Below are 23,118 nucleotides of genomic sequence, written 5' to 3' on the forward strand. Positions count from 1 at the left end.
TTTGCTGATATGAATTATATTTAGACTAGACTAACAGGGGGGTTTCCTCTACCCAGACAGAGACAACAACTGATAGACGATAGAACTCCCTGGGCTGAGCTTGCTTTTATGCATGTTTGCATCACGCAGGCCTATGCAAATGTAGGCCTAATAACAAATGTACTGTCTTCACTATTATGTTGATTGATTATTTCAAGTGAATTATTTTGGATTAAAAAGACATAGGCAGCCCAATTGTGAATAGAATCAAAATTTGATCACGTTCACATTTTCTCCTGACACACAAATGGACTATAAATACATAACGTTACCAATTAGTTAACCCTGACCAGATGGACAGGGCACATAGGCTGTATGCAGCTGCTCTTATTAGTAGTCTACAGTTGATCAGACTGAATAATAGTCTAGTTTTCATCCCGTACTGCATGTCAGATTTCTAATGTTTAGGTGTAGCCTAGGCTGCTGCAACATTTATGTCATGAGTTTTTGCTTGTGTCTGTCCGGAGTGACTGTGTGTTATAATCTTTGTCAAATAAATACCGGAGGAGAGTGCAAAGCCTACTTGAGCGCACGCGAAATAATGTGCTGTGTCAACCTCTTTAATCTAACTTTTAACAGATGGTGTGATGGAAGCTATCAACTCATTCTGAATTGTTTTCGACATCCCAGAAAGGATGTTCAGTATGTAAAGAATCTTAATGTGCAATTACAGGCGGCTTGATGATAGGCTCTCTGTTAACCAGCTATACTTTTGATACCAGTTGGTATTGAACGCCCTCACTTTTTTTCATCCTTCTTCATGAAACTGATCTCAGGCAGAGGTCGACCCTCGATTTTAATTCGCACATTTTCCGTGTACCCAAGAGAATGAAAGGAGTTCTTCAACAAAAAGTCCACAACATTTTCGGCAGTGGTGGGACATTCTACCATTCTGGTGGAGAAACTGTGCAATGACGCTGGTAGCTAGCTAGCTACTGAAGTTAGCAAGGCAAATTTAAATAAATTGAACTAACGATACAAAAATAAAGTTCTAAAACTAAGAAAACAATGTATAATATACCTCCTCTGTCTCCTGTAATTTGAAAAACTAATTTGAATTTAATAATTTCCAAAAATACTCAACCATCACTCTTAATCTCTTCCAACAATGTCACCAGGGTTCTCAACACATAAAAACCCCATAATGCTCTGTGGCACAATCCCAATACAACACACAATGTTCATTCTCTGATCCTACATCTATGATTGGATGGACAACATGTCAGTTCATACCGCAAAAACTTTGATTGGTTGGAGGACGTCCTCCGGAAGTGGTCATAATTACCATGCATGTCTATGAAAGGCCTACCAGCCTCCTAGGTTTTGTATTGAAGTCAATAGAGCCAGAGGAGGATGGACCATGGTAATTGCCCAGACAGTGCTGTTGATGTTACTGTCGACCTTCATTGCAAAACAGTGTATTTTAACCAATTATTTTTATGATGTGAATATATTTAGTATAGTTTTACTTAAAAAATTATAACTTTAAGGTTTCACTATTTTTATTTTTATGAAATTCATTGAGTAGGATGGTCCTTTCCTTCCTCAAAAAAATAAATATAATTTAATATATTTTTTGATTATTATTAATATATATATTTTTTAACCAATTTTGTGATTACGATCTTGTCTCATCCTTGCAACTCTCCAACAATCTCGGAAGAGGCGAAGGTCACGTCATCGACCCCCCGCCAAGCCGTGCTTCTTAACACCTGCTTGCTTAACCCGGAAGCCAGCTGCACCAATGTGTTGTAGGAAACACCATTCAACTGACGACTGAAGTCAGCCTACAGGCGCCCGGCCTGCCACAAAGAGTCACAAGAGCGCGAAGAGCCAAGTAAAGCCCCCTCCCCAGCCAAACCTTCCCCTAACCCAGACGACGCTGGGCCAATTGTGCACCGCCCTATGGGACTCCCGATCACGGCCAGTTGTGACACAGCCTGGGATCAAACCCCAGGCTGTAGTGAAGCCGCAACACTGCGTTACAGTGCCTTAGACCGCTGCGGCCCTAGGGAGGGCCGATTTTCTTATATTGATATTGATCATTTTAAAAAATTATGTAAAATAAATTGAATTATTTATTTCACACTGTATTATCGATATCAAAAATTTGAATTTTTGTATATAATTTTTTATTATCAATATCAAAAATGTGCTTCTCTATTGAATCCTATGGGGAATTATTTATGTAAAAATACCATTATTGATACCACTAGCAATAAACTGACATGGTTCTCCTGGTTCTCACATTCCTGCCCATTAGTCAGTGGCATTCTCCTGTAATGATGACTCATGATTGGTAAGAAGTTCCATTCTAACCATGAATCAGCAGTTTTGAGAGAGATGACCCTTGCATTGAATTATGAACATCTGATGAAGTTGCTCAGGAAATACATTTTAGTGTAGCCCCCATTATACAAATAAAACGTTCTGTATACAAATATTTTGGGTATCAGTGTATTACAGTGTATTTTGCATATCACTAGGAGTACTCCTGTATCTCTGAATCTGCCTAAATATCCATAGTATGTCTGCTGAAATTATTCCAGTGTAACAGTGACTCAGCATATTGGTCAACAGCCTCTATTCATGCTCTCTCTCTCTCTCTCTCTCTCTCTCTCTCTCTCTCTCTCTCTCTCTCCCCATCTCTCTTTTGACACCCACTCTCTCTACTCTTTCTCTCTCTTTTCATTCTGACCATTGACAGTACTTTTTTTTGTGGAAAAAAGCTAAGAGTGGGGGAAAAAGGAGTAAAAAAAAACGTTTGTCAAAAAAAGATTGTTCTCTGTTAGGATCTTATTAACCTGAGGCAATTGTAGGCTACCGTACAAGATTGGTAAAATGACAAATTCATCTTCCTCTGTGCTGGCTGACTTTTTTAGAGGACATCCCTCCTCCCTTCTTCTCCCTCCTCATGGTGCCACTGCCAACAGTAATGGCAGTAACTTCCTCTAGCTTTACAGTCAGTAAAGCCTCCTTGTTTTTATGCCTTCGTCTACTGCAGGCTAGCACCTGGACAGGAAAGGGGCATGGTTCGCTGCCAGACTGGAGGACTAAAAACATTGGATTGTTTCTCACCTACTTCCTTTCTGCTCTGCCAGCCTTTTCCCATACCACCTGAGACCCCAGTCCATTGTGTCAGCCCCATTTTCAGTGGTCACATGACAGGCCTATCTCCTTCCCTGGCCAGACTGTTCTGGTTCTGCCAACAATACTACATGCATAACATCACTGCTCACATTTAGACTGGAGACTAAGTCACATTGTACTCTGTGTCAAAGTAACACAACATGAACTCAATGAAGTCTCAAGGAGCTTGACCGTGGTCTTTTGCTCTGCAAATAGGTCTCGAATGGCCAAAGGAAGTAAGACAATGTAGCTCAAGAGATACAAAGACAGTCATAGTCCTTGTCTTATGTTTGAGTTTATTTGAGTTTAGATTATTTTTTTACAGGGACAGTGCACATTAATCAACGTTTCAGTAAAAGTGCCGGTTTTAGCCAGCCGGCTAATTTTAAACCGCAGTCCCTGGGCAGGTTATTAAAAACAATTACAATATATATATATATATACATATATATATATATGTATATATATATATATATATATATATATATATTACAATAGCAACATAGGACAAGAAAGACGTGGCATACAGACAGAGCAACATAGGACAATCAAGACGTAGCATACAGACAGAGCAACATAGGACAAGCAAGACGTAGCATACATACAGAGCAACATAGAACAAGCAAGACGTGTCATACAGACAGAGCAACATAGGACAAGAAAGACGTGTCATACAGACAGAGCAACATAGTACAAGAAAGACGTGTCATACAGACAGAGCAACATAGTACAAGAAAGACGTGTCATACAGACAGAGCAACATAGTACAAGAAAGACGTGTCATACAGACAGAGCAACATAGTACAAGAAAGACGTGTCATACAGACAGAGCAACATAGTACAAGAAAGACGTGTCATACAGACAGAGCAACATAGGACAAGCAAGACGTGTCATACAGACAGAGCAACATAGGACAAAAAGCAGCAGGACAAAATTCATAAAAGCAACAAAGTGTTTCCACACCTCACAAGCTACAGACGACAGACAACATGGAAAGCGGCAACACGCAGCTAGGGACCATGTTCACAAATCTGATTGACCTTTGGCCATGTCTTCAAGCATTTTGTGAAAGTGTGATATGTGGTGCAGTTATGTGTGTCTGATGGCATTGTGTTCCAGACATGGGAAGCTCTCACAGCGAAAACTAATTTACTAAAGGTGCTTTTCCTTAAGGGAACTATACAGTCACCTCTCATGGTAGACCTTGTGGATCTGCTGCCATATGTTTGGGTTTTCTGTTTAACAAAAATACTGAGTGGAGGGGGAACCAGGCCATTTAGGATCTTGAATACAAGACATGCGTCAGTGTATTGCACAAGATTTTCCCAACTCAGGAGCTCATGCTTTCTGAGGATGTAACAGTGATGATGGCTATTGGGCTTCCTATCAAGCACTTTGAGAGCCTGTTTGAAGACAGACTGAATAGGTCTTATTGTTGTGCAGCAAGCTTGGGCCCAACTAGTCAAGCAGTATGTTAAGTGGGGGAGTATCATAGATTTGAAGTACAGTTTTACTACCTCTGTAGCCAAACAATTTCGTATAAATCGGAAATTAGCTAGGTTGAATTTGGTTATTTGAATTACCTTTTTCACATGCTTTTTAAAAGAGGGGTTGGAATCAAGTATGATGCCAAGGTACTTAAAGTCAGATACCACCTGGAGCTTCTCCCCTGACACATAGACATTATGTCAGAGAGTGTTTGCGTGTCGTCACTTTTTTAAATATACTTTTTTAACTAGGCAAGTCAGTTAAGAACAAATTCTTATTTTCAATGATGGCCTAGGAACAGTGGGTTAACTGCCTTATTCAGGGGCAGAACGACAGATTTTTACCTTGTCAGCTCTGGGATTTGATCTTGCAACCATTTTGGTGACTAGTCCAACGCTCTAACCACTAGGTTACCTGCCTCCCTCAATGCTTTTGTCCAATAGCAGTGAGTTAGACAGGAGGAATTAGCGCAATTGCTAACTATGAGTGGAAGTCTATGGTAACTGCTGTTGCCGACCAAGCAAATCCAAAATTCAAAAACCATTTATGTTTAGTCAGCCTCTATGAGATTGAACAATTCAAGATTTGTGCTTGTGTATATGTGCACACAGGCTGTGTGAGCTTTTCAGTGACAGTTGATGACATGTAAGGCAATGTGTCTGTGTCTGTGTGTACGCATGTGCAACATGATAATTGTTAATATGGTAGGCGCAATCATGCATGTGTGTATGATTGTGTGTCTCAGGGGGAGGGCGGTGTGTATGTGTCTGTGTGTGCGAGCGTGCGTGTGCATGTGCAGCGTGAGGGAAGGCCAGTGTTGACACAGAGGCGTCAGGGTCAGTGAGGTCGTCTGCATGCAGTTGTGATACGCGCAGGGGGGACGCACAGTGGGTTTGTGTACAGACACTCCATCCCCGTGTGTGTTTTCATTAGAGGCGCCCTGCTTCACAAAACTCTCACAGCACTTACTCTTCACGCTGCTCTGACTATCCAACGCACCTCTCTCACAGAGTCTCACAGAGGAATGCACAATTTCACAGGGACACAACGATTCTTCGAAACATCACTCACCCAGTTGTGGTGCAACAAAGACAAAGCCTGAGATAACACAAGCCAGGGCGGAGAGGAGAGCCTCCTACTGCTCTCTCATGGCTGAATTTAAATTTCTAACTGTTAAAAGGTGCCTTTCCCACCAATGTGTACCCTTGAGAGGCGGGTTCAAAGAGGGCTCTGATTATTTTCTCAGTATAAGCTAACCTGGAGAATAGTGGCACCCCGACAGAGACTGCCTACTATCAGAGACGGGGCACCGTTCTCCCTGACATTGAGATTCTGTCCCTTTTTTTACGAATCCAAAACCATGCCTTTGAAAATAATTTGTGGGGAGATCGGGTCAGGTCTCTCCCTCTTTCTCTCTGTATCAGGGATGAGGGAGGGAGAACACAAAATAACATTTCAAGGATAGCACAGATGGAATGAAACTATGAAATATCACATATGGAATCATGTGGTAACCAAAAAAGTGTTAATCACAATATATTTTATATTTGAGATTCTTCAAAGTAGCCAACCTTTGCCTTGATGACAGCTTTGCACACTCTTGGCATTCTCAACCAGCTTCACCTGGAATGCTTTTACAACAGCCTGGAAGGACTTCCCACATATGCTTGAGCACTTGTTGGCTGCTTTTCCTTCACTCTGTGGTCCAACTCATCCCAAGCCATCTCAATTGGGTTGAGGTTGGGTAATTGTCGAGGACAGGTCATCTGATGAAGCACTCCATCACTCTCCTTCTTGGTCAAATAGCCCTTACACAGCCTGTAGGTGTGTTGGGTCATTGTCCTGTTAAAAAACAAATAACAGTCCCACTAAGCGCAAACCAGATGGGATGGAGTATCGCTGCAGAATGCTGTGGTAGCCATGCTGATTAAGTGTTCCTTGAATTTGAAATAAATCCCAGACAGTGTCACCAGCAAAGCACCATCACACCTCCTCCATGCTTCATGGTGGGAACCACACATGCAGAGATCATCTGTTCACCTACTCTGCGTCTCACAAAGACACGGCTGTTGGATCCAATAATGACACATTTGGACTCATCATCAAATTTGGACTTAATTGCTCGTGTTTCTTGGCCCAAGCAAGTCTCTTCTTCTTATTGGTGTCCTTTAGTAGTGGTTTCTTTGCAGCAATTCGACTATGAAGGCCTGAATCATGCAGTCTCCTCTGAAAAGTTGATGTTGAGATCTGTCTGTTACTTGAACTCTGTGAAGCATTTATGTGGGCTGCAATTTCTGAGGCTGGTAACTCTAATGAACTTCTCCTCTGCAGCAGAGTTAACTCTGGGTCTTCCATTTCTGTGGTGGTCCTCATGAGAGCCAGTTTCATCACTGCATTTGATGGTTTTTTGCGACTGCAGTTGAAGAAACTTTCAAAATTCTTGAAATGTTCCGTATTGACTGACCTTCATGTCTTAAACTGTCGTTTCTATTTTCTTATTTGAGCTGTTCTTGCCATAATATGGACTTGGTATTTTACCAAATAGGGCTATCTTCTGAATACCACCCCTACCTTGTCACAACACAACTGAAAGGATCAAATGCATTAAGAAACAAATCAAATTGAGATGCAGACTTGAGGGTTGTCCCAAGCTTCTATAGCCACAAGTCATAAACCCCACCCATAAACCATAAACCCCACCCATATCTACAATTTCTCATCTTACATTTTTATTTTAAACCTAACTCTGACCTTAAATTAAGCCTGAAAATATATATTTTTTTGTATCCAATTTTGACATTGTGGATGTGGAATCTGAATTTGTGACCTGTGAAATCTGACTTTGTGGGTATAGAAGCTAGTGGAAACCTTGATTGAGGAAAAGAGGCACACGGGAAGGGGCGGGGTCATATGAACGTGTGAGTGTCTGTGTGTTAGAGACCCCCAGAATGCTCAGGTTTAAACTCCCATTCACCACCTCTGCAAGTGTTATAATGTCAAAATACGTTTGTTGATCACCAAATATGGAGTTTCACTGAGCAACTACTGTATCTTAATTTACTCCTTAAGGCTGGTATGTAGCTACAATCACTCGTTACGGCCACAAACAGGTTGGAAGCCTACAACAGCTCAATACATTGGAGGTGCCGAAGAGGCATTTTTGAAGTACATACCGGCCGTGTCACGGGAGTAAATTAAGATAGTTACTGGTGTACTGGTTCAATGGATGCATAGCTATGTAGCCAATCTGTGGATGGACCCTAAAACGTTAGGTATAAAAATATTTGTTCAGAACAGTGGTTCTAATTGCATCCACGGTTAATCATTAATACCCAAGAAATTCGCAAAAAATGACAGAGTGAAGGATCAAACTGCAATTGAAAGTCCTGCCTCAGTAGCCTCCTTCACTCATGCTGCCAAACATGCCCTTATTTTAAGTGTCTCTGAAATGGAAAAACAATTGTAACCATTTCCCTGTTTGGCCGCTAGGTTTGCTCATGGTTGCCCTACGTATTTGTTACATGAGAAATATAAGGAAAGCTATTAGTGTTGCCAGTACAGACATTGGTGAAAAACACAATTGCGTAGTAAACTGTCCTTTGGAGACTTCTGCTGTGCACGAGTGATGTATGGATGTCCCATTCCCTATGGTTGTTTATCTCTCCTTAGTCCCTAACACTTGTTGCATTTTTGAAGGACACTCGCCCACCGAGGGACATTCGAAAACGAGGGGGGAGGGCTAAAATGAGTATTGGGATTGAGCCAATGGCCGTGTTCGAGATCATCAAAACGACTGCAGGTGAGTGGCGACTGACTGATCTACAAATCACTTTGCATCATAAATAATGACTCAATATTATTTGCAGATCAGTCTTGTCAGTCACAATTTATCCATGATAAAATGTGGTTATGAGCCTCTCGAACACGGCCAATGGCTTTCAGTTCTGTAGCCTTCACCAAGTGAGTGCCAAAGTGAATATTTTGTTATAATTTAAATTAAACTCTCTATGACAATACATTTCATATATCATAAGGACATACTTTGACAGCCTAGTTTTACCCTAACACAGTGGTCTGAATCTCCTGGTTTGCAGGCACATCGGGCAGGTCACATTATGCTGGCTTGCAAAGTGATATGGAATTCCCAGCCAGAGTTAGGATATCCAATTTGTTTTACTTTTAATCACCCGCAACCTGCATTTGGAATGACTGCCAAGGTAAGAGAACGAGACTAACTAAACCACCTAAACTGGAACAACCATCTCCGTAACGGGTTGGATTAGTTTAGAAAAATGTGTTTTATTTATCTTTGTGTAGCATAAAATCAATACATTTATGTGCATACAAAAACACACACATTGAAACAAAAATTAAATCTAAAAATCAACTGGCAATAGAACATGCTGGGAAATATGACAACGATGGGAGGGGTTTTTGAGTGTGTGATGATTGTACCTTCTTTATAGTCAACATTTTTGGTACAAAAAAATGTACCATTATACTAGATTATCTGCACATGTACCCTAAAAGGTACCACACCATGTTATATTATATGTGTACCTTGAAATGTACATTATGTGTATTTTAATATTTTTGTACCCCTGGGAACCCTTAACCGTAACCTTTTTTTCTGAGAGCGAATGACAAGTTTAATGGGCTCCTGAGTGGTGCAGCGGTATAAGGCACTGCATCTCAATGTAAAAGGTGCCCATGGTTGAAATCCAGGCTGTATCACATATGGCCCTGATTTGGAGTCTCATAGGGTGACGCCCAGGTTTGGCCAGGGAAGGCGTCATTTTAAATAAGAATTTGTTAACTGACTTGCCTAGTTACATAAAGAACATTGTATATACAGTATATATTTATCACTGCGGCTGATGCAATCCAGCCCTTTGTGTAATTTAGGGCAGTGATAGGCTACCATGCAGGATTGAGAAATACTGATCTATCCTAATTTTTGTGTACTTCTAATTGCTAAAATGTAATGTCATTCATGTCATTTAAACATGAACATAAAAATAAGCATGATTTAATTGCTCATTATGTGTTTACTTATTTGTCCCATTGGAATATTTGAATTGTGCAGTTATGGTTTAGAAAATGTCAAATTATATTGCTCCTTTTCTATTAGATTTGTACAATTATTTTGGTATTAGGACAGATGGCCTAGGTAAATGCCTTTTTGATTAGGAATGGTTGGGGGACGCCACCCACCTGCATGCAGGAGCCCGCCCCTGTGTGACGTCCTTACCAACGTGTCTTTTTCGTGGAGAGATAGCGCGGGTCGGGTTATAAATTACGCGCTAAGAGGCACAGCAACACACGGACAACCCGGGCCATTTCGCTAAAATACAAGCCCATTACTACCGCCAGGAGCTACACCAACAGGCAAACATTTTCTTCATATAAATATTTCGTTCCTTTTTTAAGGTACACTCAGGGCGCACAATGGCAGAAAACATGGAGGGGAAGGTATCCAACGGAGAAGCGCATCTTGATGAGCCGGTAGCCAACGGACTCCGCCACAAGAAGTGTTCCAACGAGACAACCGTGGAGAAAATAAAGAGGTTAGTCATGGCCAACTTGCTGGTGATTCTCACAGTGGCCGGGGTGATCATCGGGGTGTTCATCGGACTTGGTGTGCGCCACATGGAGCTGAGCAGGACACAGATCCTCTACGTGGGCTTCCCCGGCGAGCTGCTCATCCGGCTGTTGAAAATGATCATCATCCCCCTGGTGGTGTGCAGCCTGGTGTCCGGGGCGGCCAGCATCGACCCCAAAGCTCTGGGCAAGCTGGGTGGCTGGGCGATGATTTTCTTTTTGGTCACCACTTTAATTGCATCAGCCATCGGGGTGATCATGGCGTTCATCATCTCCCCCGGATCAAACACCGGCTCCAAGCCAATTTTATCGGATGACGGCGAGCTGCCCCAGGCCAAAGAAGTGGTGGACTCCTTCTTGGACCTGATCAGGTGAGATCATGGCAGGGGTGGTGATTTAGGCTTAGCAAAAAGGGAAGACGGGCTGATGTGGCATCTATCCATTTGGGGGTAGTTCACTGCCTTGTTTTGTCACCATGACAAAGTGCTCACACGTGGCAGACCCATTAGCCAACAGCAAGCTAACGAACCCACTGTTTGAATTTGACCGGGTCTCCTTTTTGATGTTGCTTTGTTCCCCCAAATTAGGCATACATTCCCATATATTAATTAGAAAACCGAGCAAAGTAGTCTGGCTGCGCTTGTATCGTCTTTAACACTTTTACAGTCAGTGCTCTCTTGCTGTGTCAGTACAAATAAGGTCTCTTGAAACTGTGAAGGGTGAGTTCTCTCCCTGCTTTCTGGGATTGTTGGTGATATCCGCGCCATCCAGTTTAATTAAAGGCACAGTATCCCCCAACCGGCCGGGGTTCCCTTCGCCCTGCGCCCAGAAAAGAATCTCGCATACCTCGGTCAAGTCCACACACCGTGCCATCATAGCAAGACGGTTGAGAAGGTATCGGTGTGCTAACGAGCTTTAGTAGTTGCTAACTACACTAGCCAGCCAATGAATTCCTCTTGCTGTAACATAGGGGGGGGTAGTTGCATCAGCTCATGGTGCAGCCGGTTAAATCCTCGAAAGTTTATTCAGCGTCCAAGGACAGATGGATGTCTTGACCTGTCCCCTCTTGTCATTCCAACCCTCTTATCACCAGAAAAAAAATTACAACCTGTTTAGCCGACATACCTGATATTATGTAACACATGCATGTGCTTAGGACAAATACGCTGCATGGGAAACATTGTAATGATCGTCGCAGCGTGTGTGGGGCGGTAGTTCTGAGTAGGTTTTTGGGCTGGCCCCTTTCTTTCTAGGAATAGACCCTTGTATTTCCAAAAATGGGCAGTACATTTCGTTCCAGCCGTGTGTTTTTTTTTTTTTTTTGACACGGACGAGGAACGATTTCTTGAACATTCCGTTCTTTCAAATAAAACTTGTGTTGGTCACATACACGTGTTTAGCAGATGTTATTGCGAGTGTGGCGAAATGCTCTTGCTTCTAGTTCCCCGACAGTGCAGCAATATCTAACAATGTTTGGTAGTGAGTGGAAACGCCAAGGGGATGCTTCATATTTATACATCCCGTGACCTATCTTGTCTCATTGTTCTCTGTGCTTCTACTGCTTTGATGCCCTAAAAGCCTCTCAAGCGTATGAGTCAAGTCGTTTTGACTGGCCCGGGAGAGGGTGATCTCTTCTAAATGGAGAGCAAAAGGTGTTAGTGGGGGAATGTTCGCGCGTGTGTCGAGCCACTCCCTTTTGTACTTCTATTTATCTAAAGGATGACCACGGCTATGCCAAACTGAGCCTTGATTCAGAAACAAACCATCCTTTTTTACTAATTTAATATACCATATATTTCTACGGACATTGAGCCTACTTCTACGCACTCGCTCTCAATGTAACCTCGCTGTTGGGTTTAGGAAGGAAGTGGTGAACAGTTTGTCACCAAAGCCTCATGTTGGCGCTTACAGTACTCAAAATCCACTAGGAATGTGGTACAAAAGTGTCAGTCTGCCGTGAGCCCTTACTGCAACAGAACTGATGTCATAAAACAAACTATTTGCTGGACCTTGGGTGTTGTAAACCGTCTCCATACACTGCTGTTCCATAGCATCAGGTTGTGTTACACAGATACCCCCTACAGTGACTGTTAACAGGAAGTGCTCAACTGTCAAAAGGTCCTTTGTGCGCATGTCACAAATTTCCTGCATCACAGGCACATCATAGGCTAGGCTAGGCGAGGGGAGTCATGCCCCCCCCCCACTGCTAGATTAGGCTTACTAGTTAGTGGTTTTCAAACCTAAACATCTTGCCAGTCATTTAGCCTATCACATGTTGTGCCTCAATTGGATAATAAAGAACGGCCTATTCTCCAGGGCTCAAACTGAGCTAAAGGACCCTGTGTTTTCCGGTAGGATTAGAAACCTGACTAGACCACACCCAATCTACAGAGAAGTCATTGTTTATGGTGTGCCCTCTCGTCTTTTCACAGTTAAAAAAGAGCCTCGCTCAGGTTATTTCCATTCATTTGGAGGCCCATTCTTCACACAACCTAAACGAGGCCTATGTCTGTTTCTTTGGGTTTATAAAGAGAAGCACATGTAGCGTCTCTAAATTGATGCCATGCAGCCAGTCTCGAGACTCCTTGAGATGTAGTCTAGTATGGATTGATGCCAGTTTCTGCCAGCGGCTTACTTCTTGTAAAACAATTCGCTAGCAAGGCAGATGTACTATTTTGCTCTATCTGGCAGAGGGAAGGCAGCCAAAAGCACCACCCCATATACTCAACCTTTAAATTATTTATGAAGTTCACAATCTTTTTTGTTGTTGTTGTCAGTCAGCTGCTCTGTTCCTCCCGGTCAGCATTATGGGTGACCTCTAAACCTCAAAATTCATTGTGGGTGGTGAAAGTCAGAGGCTACTTTCCAAAGTCTGTCTCAGCCTTCAGCTAGTCCAGACCCCCTAGGTCCCAGTCCAGACCCCCTAGGTCCCAGTCCAGACCCCCTAGGTCCCAGTCCAGACCCCCTAGGTCCCAGTCCAGACCCCTTAGGTCCCAGTCCAGACCCCCTAGGTCCCAGTCCAGGAAAATGTCCTAAATACACTTCAAATTGTTATCAAAGTCAGATTACACGGGTGGGGTGGAATTGGGTAATGCATACGCTTTAGTTTATAATCCTTCACCTATAGTTGTCGTTATGACTTAGTAACTCGCCCTTTGCATAATACGATCTACAAGTTGCGACAAAGTGGTCTCTCCTTCCAAATCCAACGCATAAGGAATCCACTCGTTTATAATACTTCATTTCTATGTTTTCAATTCGGATTAGTCTTTCTTGGATGCGTGTGGCTCTCGGCGGGGAATCAATGAGAAAGGTTGTCAGTCTCGGGAGGACACACACAGACACACAAAGGCCACAAAGGATGATGGTTAATTGTGCCGCTTGCGTGACTTATGTGGCTCATTAAAGCGACCACTCTCTGTCGGGGTCCCGTTTTGGCAGCGGCCGGCCCGAAGAGCAGTTCACTACAGCAGAAACGAGGATCCCTTTAAAGTGTGCACGCTCACACACTGTATTTCACTCCTCTCTCGCTCTCTCTCGCGCTCCTCCGTTCTCTCGCATACATACTAACACAATATCACAAACAGTTGTGGCAGGTTCTCGTAGTTACAAATGAACTACGACCGGCTTAAACCGGTCAATGGGTTAAATAAAGGTCATAAACCAACTGAAGTGGGATACGGCATCACATTTCCCGACCAGGTACGATAAACCCTCCCTCCCCTTCCACATCCCGGTTTACTTTGCTGCTTATCTCACAAGAGGGTTGCCGGGCACCTTAATTGCGAGGACGGGCTGGTGGTAATGGCCGGAGCGGAATCAGTGGAATGGGATGCCCTTGGGTCCGTTCCAGCCATTATTATGAGCCGTCCTCCCCTCAGCAGCCTCCGCTGCTTATATCCACCTGGCTCTCATCTGTTTTTGCTCTCCCGCCTGTCAGCCCAATGCGTCGTTCACAGGTATGCAGGCAGTGTTGTACCTCTTGTTTGTTTACTGATCAAGGTTTGATATGCCCAGTAACTCATTCACATGGAGTGACTGGTAGTGTTGGACTTCAGTTGAAAGTCATTGTCTGTCCCGTTTTCGACTTGTTAGTTTAACCCCGAGACGTAAACCCACAGACAAACATACAGGACAATGGAGGGTAGCTGTTATACGTAGATGGCGTTAAGAGAGAAGGGCGGCGCTACTATTCACTGGATTTGAATGGGGAGGCAAGTCATTTAAAAAAAAAAAGCCTTGGGACAAAATAATTGGTCTGCAGGAACAAAGAAAGTTGGAGGTAGAGTATCAGGTGTTGCGTCAATCACCCCCCCCCCCCTTCCTGTAACATGCCTCTACAGTTCTCTCTCTATGGCATTTGGTTCACCTACCTGAGCAGTATTTCAGGAGTGTCCAAGACAGAGAAAGCGTTTATTATATATGTTTTTATATATACATTTTTATATACCTTTTTATATACTTATATATAAAATTCTTATTTACAATGACAGCCTACCCCGGCCAAAACTGGGCCGATTGTGCGCCACGCTATGGGACTCCTAATCACGGCCGGATGTGATGCAGCCTGAATTCGAACCAGGGACTGCAGTGACGCCTCTTGCACTGTAAACACAACACACCCAGCACCACTCTTCACATGTCCCCAGAAGATCAGGCAGGCTGTGTTGTGTGTATTTCTGCTGTTTTTACCAGCCCCTTCGCTCTTTACTCAAACACCACGGTAATGTGAATACAGTACCAACCCGCTATTACACTAAGCGTGTACACCGCATTGATGGCAAAATGTCAACTGCACATTTTTACAGTAACATGACAAACGGAGGCGTACGCACGGCTGGACGCACGCACACACCGCATGCCAAAACTGGACCCTGGCCGAGATGGGTTACGGTTTAATATGTGCTCTGTTGCACGTTCAAAGTAGTGTGTCTACTTTTCCTTGGGTGTTTGGGCCTAGATCCGGCTGCCACCCGGGAGCGTTTGTTTCGTTTGAGGGTGTTTCTGTACTGGTCAGGGAGGGTGTATCAGTCCTTCGCCTGCAGCCCCGTTTGCGTTGTCTTTTTCCCTCGGTCTATTCCAACCACCACCCGATGTCCCAGCGTCTAGCCGCGTTAATTTGGCTTTAATGACCGTGGTGGCATTGGGTTGTCATGACACGGGCCACGGTGACATTGGGTTGTCATGACACGGCCTACCAGGAAGGAAAAAAGGAAAAGGAAAAATAAGGAAGGGGGGGGGGGGTTAGGTGGGGTCAGCCGGGTATTAAATCTAAACAGAGATATGTGGCCATCGTCCAGCGAGTTTTGGGCAGGCAGACGGTTGTCCGCTGAAACCTGACACCCACGTTAACGTCACTGCTTCCTGTTTCTGTGGGATCTTCACTCCCAGCCAGAGCAAGATGTTTTTATTTATTTAACCTTTATTTAACTAGGCAAGTCATTTCCGTTCCCTTTAAAAAAAATATATATATATATATATACCAAGTCCTGCGACAGCCATGGAAGTGGAGTGTGTTGAATTGACAGGGTTTGTTAGACTGATAGCGGTCAGCTTCCTAGAAGTGTGGTTTAAGGGCCACTTCTACCTTAACTCATTCTACCCTCGGTCACATGGTTGCGGCCGTTTAATCCCACAATGCGCTGTTTCCTGTCCCGCCCGTGTTCAGGTCAGAAAGAGCTGCAGGATAAACACACGAAACAAGTTCATCCCTTATTACTTTTAATCCATATGGATGTTGACGGAGAGGGACGTGTGGGGGTGTGACTTAGTGCTCTGAGGAGAGTTGGCCTGTATGTGGCTTTATTAAGGAGTGGTACAGTAACTCCACTGGGGTGAGTCTGTGCTGTATCGTAGAGCAGTAATCTGCCCACCTCTCTCTGTGAGGTCTGGGTTTGGGCATGAAATCCCCGCAGCAGCAGTTTTTGGAGGCAGGTCGGAGGATTAAAACACTGACATTTTTTCCCGCTTTTCCCACATGACAGAACTCGTGGTTGGTTCCCTCGTGAGGCGTCGGTGCCCGAGGGTATAGGCGCCGAGTTAGCATACAGGGATCCTGGAAAGATGGCTTAGAAGTTAGAACAAGGAGTTCAGTTAGGTGTTGTATCCCGTGGGTTGTTACCTTTAGCCACAGACCTCGGATCAGTTTACCTTTCCCCAAATTCCATTTTTGGAATGATAAGTTAATGATGGAGATAAATACCCATTGATTTTTGAAGGGTTGAATTCAGAAATGCCTATTTAAGCTTAGTTCAACTGTTGTACCCCACCAGAACTCAAAATATAAGTGCATTTTACGCCAATGTTTGTAAATATACACTGAATAGCATCAAAGAATGGTTAAGGCTATGTGAAGGGTCAGTTATTTTATCCATAGCTGTGTATGTTTTTGAGAGGCACGTAGAAAGCTTAGTTACGGTTTCAATTAAGGATTCTCTTTTGAGCCATTTAAGGGGGGACACTCCAAATGGACTGTAGATGAATGTCCCGTGGCGACTTTTTAGATGACTGTCCCGTGGCGTTCTCTTGTAGAACCTCTTGTAGAACGCCAAAGGGTACACGGCTCTCCGTATACCGTTACACACCAGAAAGTCAAGCCAATACATTTCAGCCCTGACTGTCACACACCTGCACTAGCAGAGTCCCTCAGAGATGAAGTGACTGAATGTTTCCCTTCCTGTAATCCCCCCATCCCCATCCCCATATTCTGGTTTCTAGCTGTGGTTTCTGATCATCATTAGGGTCACTGTCAGCACAGCTGTTGCCTTTGTAGTGTACTGAATGTGTCTCTTGTTCTCTCTTCCAGAAACATCTTCCCCTCCAACTTGGTGTCTGCTGCCTTTCAGTCTGTGAGTGTCCTCTTGTACTGCACATACAATAGAAGGAGAGACACCGAGACGGAAAGGAATAATCCCACTCAAACTCTTTTTTTTTTTGTGACATTTTTGTTTTCCTCATTAGTCCGCTGTTGATACGATCCCAATTTTGTTTGCATGTCTGCAATCGCGTTTTCAAGATGCAGGGCTTTCAAAAAGCAAATTGTAATTTGCCCCGCGACGCAAAACGCGTCATCATGATGATGTGGCAAGTTACAATTGGCCGTTTTGAAAGTCAAATATCTTGAAAACGTGATTGCTGACATGCGAAGCATGTCAAGGTTTTTAAGGCTTTAAAAAAAAAAATCCACATAATTAGTTAAACAGAACACGTCTCGCATCGGTGTGCTAATGAAATATGTCCCTCTCTGTCTGCAGTACGCTACCAGTTACAAGTTTGTGACCAAGAATGTTTCTAATGGCTTGCCCAGCATCACAGTGGAGAAGGTGCGTTGACTTGAATGCCGAAATGAGTTCGTCATCTAAATGGGCTGTCACATTTGACTTTCTAATATCTGTTATGGCTGTTGACAGTTTGAACGTATCTAAAAGGGCATCACTCACGCCGACCTGAGTTACCGCGTTGTGTTGAGTGGCTTGTGTGTGTGTGTCTAGGTTCCCTTTGGCACAGACCAGGACGGTATGAACATCCTAGGACTGGTGGTGTTTGCCATAGTGTTTGGTGTGGCCCTGAGGAAGCTGGGAGAGGAGGGAGAGATCCTCATCAAGTTCTTCAACTCCTTCAACGAGGCCACCATGGTGCTGGTGTCCTGGATCATGTGGTAAGGGAAGCCGTTTGCCCAGCAGCACTGCAGGGACTAGATCTGGGTGTGAGAGAGGATACGCGGATGATGTGTGTGTGCGTTTTGCCACTCCACGTTTGTTCTCTTCCACAAGTCAACTCGTGATTTGTACTAATAATATGGTATTTAAAGTGTTTTTCAAGGACCTTAAGTCACTAATTGTTGTATTTGTACTTGCTTCATATGTGGTAATATTGATGCATATTTGTTATTTTTTTAAAATTGTATTTGTACTTTGGATTGCGTCCTTACAAATTCATAACGGTAACCCACCTCTCCCTCCTTTCTCCAGGTATGCCCCCCTTGGAATCATGTTCTTGGTAGCAGGGAAGATCGTGGAGATGGAGGACGTGGGAACTCTGTTTGCCAGCCTGGGCAAGTACATCGCCTGCTGTATCGTCGGCCACGCCATCCACGGCCTGCTGGTCCTGCCGGGCATCTACTTTATCATCACCCGCAAGAACCCCTACACCTTCCTGTGGGGCATCTTCACCGCTCTGGCCACCGGCTTTGGAACCAGCTCCAGGTACGGTTGTAGTCACTAGATCACCATACTAGAGAGGATGGTAAAATCCTTAATTACTCTTATACCAAGGTTGCTCTGTACCGTACCAAGAATGCTCAACTCCATTACTATGCAGTTAAAATACAGTTATTCAAGTGACATGTAACATGTTACCAAAAGTGTTACTGGGAAGAGAAACTTTGGTGAATACACACACACACACTCATGCTCTCCCTCTCTCTCTCAGCTCTGCCACCCTGCCCCTGATGATGAAGTGCGTGGAGGAGAACAACGGCGTGTCGAAACACATCAGTCGTTTCATCCTGCCCATCGGGGCCACGGTGAACATGGACGGTGCCGCCCTCTTCCAGTGTGTGGCGGCCGTCTTCATCGCTCAGCTCAACAACATCCCGCTCAACTTCATCCAAGTCTTCACCATCCTGTGAGTCCCGCTCCCTCTAGTCCGTTTGATTCGGTTCCGTTTGATTCGGTTCCGTTTGATTCGGTTCCGTTTGATTGTGTTGGCTAAAGCGGAGCAAATTCAAATGTAGTAGCTGTTCTACACGCATGCTAAACAGACTTGAATAAAGCTGGGGTCAAACTCGCCAGGCTGAGTATTAGGAAACGCTGTGCTCTTTGAGTGGCTAATTCTCTGCATGTCCCGCCCCCACTGTCAGAGTGACAGCCACGGCGTCCAGTGTGGGAGCAGCAGGGATCCCCGCGGGGGGCGTGCTGACGCTGGCCATCATCCTGGAGGCAGTGGGACTGCCCACCAGCGACATCTCCCTCATCCTCGCCGTCGACTGGCTCGTGTGAGTACCTCGTGTTGACTGCAGTTCTATTGGAACAGCTCCTCCATCACACTCTATAATGCTGTCGTATACATGTCACAACACCCTGCGACCGTTTGTCTGCTTCATACACTTGACACAGCATTGACATGACAAATGAATGCATATGGTGACCACCCTGGGTTTGAATGGTTTAACCGTGGTCGGACCATTGTTTCAGGGACCGTACCTGCACCATTCTGAACGTGGAGGGCGACGCCTATGGAGCCGGGCTGCTGCAGTGGTACGTGGACCGCTCTGACAAGCCCAGGGAGGGGCCGGAGCTAAGCGAGGTAAAGCTGGAGGATGGCACGCCCGCCTTGCCGGAGCACTCGCCCCTCATCGAGGAGAAGGAGAGCAGCAGGGGCGCGTGCGACGAGACGGCGGCGGCTCGCGGCTCTGAGAAAGAGTCGGTCATGTAGAGTGTTCGCTGATGTGTCATCGATGACCCTCCGTTTGACCCCTCAATCATGCCAGAAAGGAGGGGAAGAGGGCCTTTTTAGACTTCCATTTAAAGACGATTCCTCTCCTTGTGTCTTCTCTCTTTCTAAGCGAGACAGAGGTCCAGGTTTGGTGGGTTGGTGGGGGGGAGAAAGGAGAGTGTGAACAGAGGCTGTTCAGATTTGAACGGGACAGTGTTTTTGATTAAGGACTCTAGATTAGAGTCCTTTGAATGCTGCTTTGGTTCAGAAGAGCTGGCCCTGACTTCCACTCCCTTTTTAAATATTTATAACAGTAACCAGTCTTGAAAAGGCAAATATCTCCATGTCTTCTATATCATAGCCGCATGTACAGTTTGTTTCTCTGTTTATGAAGTAGCCTGCACTAATTCTCACTGTACTCTGTGAGAGTAGATGATGAAAATTCCAAAGTTATCACACAAGATCCTCTGTACTGTATGATGTACCAAATTAAGTTGAATCCTACATTATGTTCCACTGCTGGGAGAAAGGACTTTTCTCACACAAGAACTGTGGCTCTGCTCAATGCTTCTAATCTGTAGCTGTTTTTATCCCAAACATTTCAGTCAGTCTGGGGCCAAGCACAAGAGGGTTTGCACAGTCCAAATGGAGGCTTCATGTTCTCACAGTGGTTTTACAATGTTAAAAGAATGTGTGAGAGGTGTTGCAATAGAGATCCTATTAAATTACTAAGAGGGGAAATGTCATATCTCAAAGTTTCAGAATGGGACAAAATGGCAGCCATCTTGGTCAGGGCGAAATCCAAAAACAGTCATGGGAATGAATGGCAGTAGAGGCATAGGTGATGCATTTCCTGCTTTTACTTAAGCAGGGGGGGGGGGGGGAGTAAGGCATGTGATAGATCATGAATTGTGCTATATTTGAGCTAGTGTATGGCTGTGGATCGACTGCATTGTTTGAATAGGAATGTTGGCATTTTAGCAGTTAATTTGAAAAAATGTATAGGATCATTCCTCAAACTGTCTGGCTAGCTAGCTAATAGACACATGGAGTGCAGATCAATTTTTGTTTTACACTATATTATCACAGCACTGGCAAACCATGGTTGACCACCTCCCTGACCAACACGGCTGACCTTGATAAGGAGGTTAATGGCCATTCTAGTGTTTGAATTCTTAATTCTATGGGTGTTGCCCTTCCTGTTCCTTCACTAGGCTAAGAGTCGCAGTAACCTAATGTTGCATGTCCTATGTTTATTGGGGAATAGGACTTCTGGCAGACGAGTGGGAAGATAAGTGGGGGGAGTTACAGTGAGCAAGTCTGAGGCAATTTCATTTAGAGGAATACATTATGAAATTTTGATTTGTCTCTATGACAAAGGTGTATCTTTTAAAGCCAGGGGTTATTGACTGTAGGCCGTTTTATCAATTTGTGTTTATTTCACTGCTCTTTTTCTCTTTTTTGAAATGTATTTCTTCAATCAGATATACTTCAAAGCAGGCGAGGCCAGTGGCTGAGTAGGAACATACTCGTCAGCCTCTTTTTGGATCAGTTCTACTGTTTTAAATTGTCTCCAAACTGGCTTCCTTCCCTTCATCAAGTGAAGAATGTACCTTACCCAAATCATGAACCTTTTATTTGTAGACTTATTAATGTTATTTGAAAGTGTATTTTTGCTAGTTATTTGATGCTTTAATAATTTGTTGGTAATAGCTTTTTATACTCAATGTTTATCATTCTGCACAGAGCCGCTTGAAAACCTTTTGGCGAGACAGCATTTTATTTTATTTAACTAGACAAGTCAGTCCCTATGGGACTCCCGATCACGGCCGGTTGTGATACAGCCCGGGATCAAACCCGGGTCTGTAGTGACACCTCTAGCACTGCAATGCAGTTTCACCACTTTCAATGCAGTTTTACCACTTTCAAAGCAGCAGCACCTATGGGCCAGTTACTTGTGTTCCAGTTCAACACTTACCTGCTCTGTAAACTGTTTTCCTGAGCAAAAATAAGTGACTATAAATCTACTCGCTGAGCTTATTTTTTTGGGGGAAAGTGATTTACAACGGTAAACCTTCAACAGTGAACATACAAGCAAAATGCTGCAAAAACTTTTTAGCATTCGTCTTGGCTATCTTACTGTACTAGCCAGGTTGATTAAGCAATAAGGCCCGGGGGTGTGTGGTATATGGCCAATATACCACGGCTAAGGGCTGTTCTTAAGCACGACACAACGCGGAGTGCCTGGATACAGCCCTTAGCCGTGGTATGTTGGCAATATACCACAAACCCCAGAGGTGCCTTATTGTTATTATAAACTGGTTACCAACGTAATTAGAGCTGTAAAAATAAATGTTTTGTCATGACCGTGGTATACCGTTTGATATACCATGGCTGTCAGCCAATCACCATTCAGGGCTTGAACCACACAGTTTATAAAATCTCTTTTGGAACGTAATTGTCTTAAAGGGACAGCGTCCTATTTTGAGATGTAAAACAAATATTCACAATGACATACTTTTAAAGAAAATAAGGGAATGCAATTAATACTTTATTCTTTAGAACTGTTTTGTAATGGCTTGCATTGCGAAATTATATTAAACTGGTTTTTTTATACATTTAATAGCTGCATATAGAGAGAAAGCGTGCCAACATATGGGCTCTGCATGACCCCAGTGCATCGATTCTTTAAGGCCCAGTCAGGCCGACTGGCCTATTCGGGCCAGTGAGATAAAAGCTAATAGGCCGTCATTGTAAATAAGAATGGGTTCTTAAATTAACTGACTTGCCTAGTTAAAGGTAAAAAAATAAAAAATAAATAAATTGTGTTGGACCCTGCCATAGCCTATGAATAGGGCCCAGACCATGACCCGGTTCATGAGATTAGGAAAAACTCCAGGCACCAGAAAAGACACCTATGAATTATTTTGCTACGCTACTTTTGAACCTGTGGTGCCACCTCTGATTCTGCAGCTTGTCCCCCCCTGCTGTCTCTTTATGTTTTGTGCAATGCTTTAAAAAAAACATTCCACAGGGTCTTTGTGTGTGTGTGTGTGTGTGTGTGTGTACAGATGTATGTGTGGTGATGGTGGATGTGTAGTCAGTCACCATGGTCACACGATGACATAGTTACTAGAGCTGTAGAGAACCACGGTTTTGCTCTGAAATGACTCCGTTATTTCTAGAAATAAAATACTTTTTTATTAATATTCACTTGTTGACTTTGCCTCTTATTTCATATTTCTAAATAATAATACGGATAATCTATGACATTTAGCAGGCGCGACTTTCAGCCCTGCCCGTATTCTTTTTGCGCCCCCGGGAATCAAACCCATTATCCTGCCGTTGCAAACGCCATGCTATACCAACGGCGCCACAGAGGACCTAATGGTAATGGCTGTGTACAGAAATATTACAAAGGTTGA

General features: G+C 43.9%; 1 protein-coding gene across 1 annotated transcript; it reads left to right on the forward strand.

Annotated features, from left to right (window-relative positions):
• Positions 1-9,696: 9,696 nt before the first annotated feature.
• LOC110507436 (neutral amino acid transporter B(0)) lies at positions 9,697-22,906 on the forward strand. Its single transcript, XM_021587427.2, has 8 exons — positions 9,697-10,629; positions 17,064-17,106; positions 17,512-17,580; positions 17,749-17,915; positions 18,229-18,462; positions 18,689-18,883; positions 19,119-19,253; positions 19,453-22,906. Exons 1-8 carry the CDS (start codon positions 10,106-10,108, stop codon positions 19,691-19,693), a joined length of 1,608 nt encoding a protein of 535 aa, XP_021443102.2. The 5' UTR covers positions 9,697-10,105; the 3' UTR covers positions 19,694-22,906.
• Positions 22,907-23,118: the final 212 nt, after the last annotated feature.

Source organism: Oncorhynchus mykiss, chromosome 27 (assembly GCF_013265735.2).
Source record: "Oncorhynchus mykiss isolate Arlee chromosome 27, USDA_OmykA_1.1, whole genome shotgun sequence".
Classification (NCBI taxonomy): domain Eukaryota; kingdom Metazoa; phylum Chordata; class Actinopteri; order Salmoniformes; family Salmonidae; genus Oncorhynchus; species Oncorhynchus mykiss.

What these genes read in the sequence shown, in the direction of transcription:
- LOC110507436 (XM_021587427.2), top strand. Translation starts at nt 10,106, where the DNA reads ATGGCAGAAAACATGGAGGGGAAGGTATCCAACGGAGAAGCGCATCTT. An exon ending in TCCTTCTTGGACCTGATCAG is followed by an intron (nt 10,630 to 17,063) that starts GTGAGATCATGG and finishes TCTCTCTTCCAG; the next exon opens with AAACATCTTCCCCTCCAACT. An exon ending in TGTCTGCTGCCTTTCAGTCT is followed by an intron (nt 17,107 to 17,511) that starts GTGAGTGTCCTC and finishes CTCTGTCTGCAG; the next exon opens with TACGCTACCAGTTACAAGTT.